Below are 2,599 nucleotides of genomic sequence, written 5' to 3'. Positions count from 1 at the left end.
AGGACGCCTTTGGGAATTTCTTGACCCATTTCTTCACGTTATTAATGTCCCGTTGTTTGGTATAATGTTTTCTGTATGGTAGCATGCAAGTAACAGTTGATATTTCATGCATTTGTGTAGTGTCAAATGTCCTATATGTATGCCACACTGTGTACACCCGTATCATTGTTTCATTTTAAATTACAGTGTGAAAGAAGTTTCAAATGAAACATCCTGTTTATAATTTGTGTCGGGAGAGTTTGTAAATTCCTTTGATTTCTGTCGCTGATTCTCTATAACTTCCTCCTTCACAAGGTTGAGCAGTGGTGGATGGCGACCCCGAGCTGGTCGCCGAGGTCGTCCACCCTTCCACGCAGACTCCAGCGGCCGCGGTCCTCCACTCCGCCCACCTCGAGGAACTCCTCGACGCCTCCGCTCCTCCCCAATAACTTCCAGTACATGAGGGAGTCCTCCAACCCCATGGCGTCCTCGCTTCCCCTCTCCTTGGTCAGCACAACGCCCGCCCTTCTCTCCGAGGAGGAGATGGTCCTGCACGCCTCGCCTGGCCACCGTCCGGCCCCGCACAGGTCCCCCATCCACCATCCCTCACCGCACTCCTCGCCAGGCCACCGCTCCTCGCACGGGTCCCCAGCCCACCGCTCCTCACACCATTCGTCCCACAGCTCGCCCAGCCACCGCCCGCAGCCCCAGGGCACTCCTGCTCATCACCAGCATATCCTAAAGGAGTTCGTGGAGGACCATCCACCTGGATTGTCGCCCTCAAGCAGGAATCCAGAGAGCAGGGCCAACCTGAAAAATCACAAGCACAGATCTCCCGCGCGTGCCGTCGGCGAGTGCAAGACGCCTCCAATCCCTGTGACGGACAATCGGCTGAGCTACAGGGACCTCGAGTCGTCACCGGGCAGATCGAGGAAGGACCAAGGCGCGAGGAAGGCTGCGCAGGACGGCGAATGGGCGAGGAAAGAGGCAAAGGAATCGGCAATCAAACAGTGCAAGGAAGGCCATAACAAGAAGTCTGGGGAAACGAAGGCAAGAAAGAGCGGGAAGGAACAGCAAGACCGCGCGGCCGACGGTGAGAGTAGTCACCAGGAGAAGAGGAGGCACCAGCATGGAAACAAGGGGAGGCACCAGAAGGAGTGCTTTCACTCGCAGGAGATGCAGCGCAAGAGACAGGAGAACATCCAGAATGAGGAAAACCAAGTGAGGCAAGTGGCAGCGGCGCTCAGAAAAGAGAACAGTGCCAATAGTATACGAGGGGAGGCCGAGGGGGAGGAGCCACAGCCTTCCACATCGCCGAATCAGAGAGAAAGCAAGTTCAATGCATCAGCCAGAGATGCTGATCTCAGCACTCCGAAACCAGATAAGAAGCCGGAGGCGGATGCGGAACGGGAGGGGGAGAAAAAGGACTGTGGGAGATACGACCGATCTGCACTGCAGCTGGACTTGCCTCACTCCCATATGAATAATTCGCGCAAGGTGAACGCATCGCCGCAGCGGCCAGAGGGACTGAAGAATAATGTTCTCCACCACAACAACAGCCTGGCCAACATCAGCAAAGGCTCGTGCAGTGATCTGACAGCGCGGAACTTGGGCTACACCGAAGTGGACAAGTGCCATAAAAAGCTATGCTCACAAACCCTCGACCAGCTCAGCCAGCACGCGCCGGCAGACAAGACGCCGGCCTCTTCGCCCGGCGAGACGCGTCCAGGGAAGCTCGACAACATCATCTCCACCGAAGGCAAGGAACCGGACCCGAAGGCGCGCGAGGACGACACCAACAAGACCAACAGCAGCAGCAGCCCCGACGCAGAGAACGTGTCGGTGAAGACGTACCCAAGTCTGTCTGAACTCAACTTCAACTTCGGTTCCCTGGCGGCGCAGAGGATCCTGTGCGGCGCGAGCGTGAACAGCCTGGACACCCTGGTGGAGGTGAACCTAGCGGCCGAGAAGCGCAAATTGCAGCGAAAACACAGCTCCCCCGCGACGCCCGTCACCAACACGGACCTAGGATTCGTCTAAGCAAATGCTCACTCGCTCTCTTTGTTTGTAAATAAATATATATATACGTGTAAGTTAAGATATGTAAAGTTTATGACTGACTGTTGTGAATATCTATGCTTGCTATTTAGGCACTAATTATTTTTTATCCAGTAACAGTACAAGCTAGACTAGTCGTGTAAATAACAGGTGCTCTTACTGGGAGCCACAGAGATACAAGATTGTTGCTCTCTAGCATGTGATCTCGTCAGGCAGAAACAGATTAATACATTTCCATCAACTAATGATCCTGCGTCTTATTTCTGCACCCTTACTTTATAGAAACATTTTTGAAATAAGTTTTCTAGAAAAATGGAAGTGATAAACACGAATTGAGGTATTAAAGAAGCACGTCTGAATTTTCAATTATAAAGATAAGCCAAGTTTGCTTATCGTTGTAAAGTATAACAACAATATTTTAAATAAGAATACATTGCTGAACTGACAAAAATACGATTGAAGTAACTGGATATTAGTGCTGTATGACTTTAAATGTCTAGCACATTTATTTGTTCTATTTTCCAATTACTGGTTAGGTAATCTTTTAGATATAATTGATTTT

General features: G+C 51.2%; 1 protein-coding gene across 3 annotated transcripts in view; it reads left to right on the top strand.

Moving 5' to 3' along the window:
• The window catches only part of ko (Stork-head domain-containing protein knockout), a 21,919-nt gene extending 19,636 nt beyond the window's left edge, over window positions 1-2,283 (top strand). For all 3 annotated transcript variants that reach the window (XM_070127230.1, XM_070127232.1, XM_070127231.1), the window contains one exon: window positions 295-2,283. In XM_070127230.1, coding sequence (XP_069983331.1) covers window positions 295-2,019 — 1,725 coding nt within the window. In that variant the 3' untranslated portion in view covers window positions 2,020-2,283. The remainder of the gene's footprint in view (window positions 1-294) is intronic.
• The last annotated feature ends 316 nt before the right edge of the window (window positions 2,284-2,599 follow it).

The sequence above is a fragment of the Penaeus vannamei genome, chromosome 11, assembly GCF_042767895.1.
Source record: "Penaeus vannamei isolate JL-2024 chromosome 11, ASM4276789v1, whole genome shotgun sequence".
Taxonomy (NCBI): Eukaryota; Metazoa; Arthropoda; class Malacostraca; order Decapoda; family Penaeidae; genus Penaeus; species Penaeus vannamei.
The sequence above is the reverse complement of the archived record's forward strand: the minus strand, read 5'-3'. Positions and strand labels throughout refer to the sequence as shown.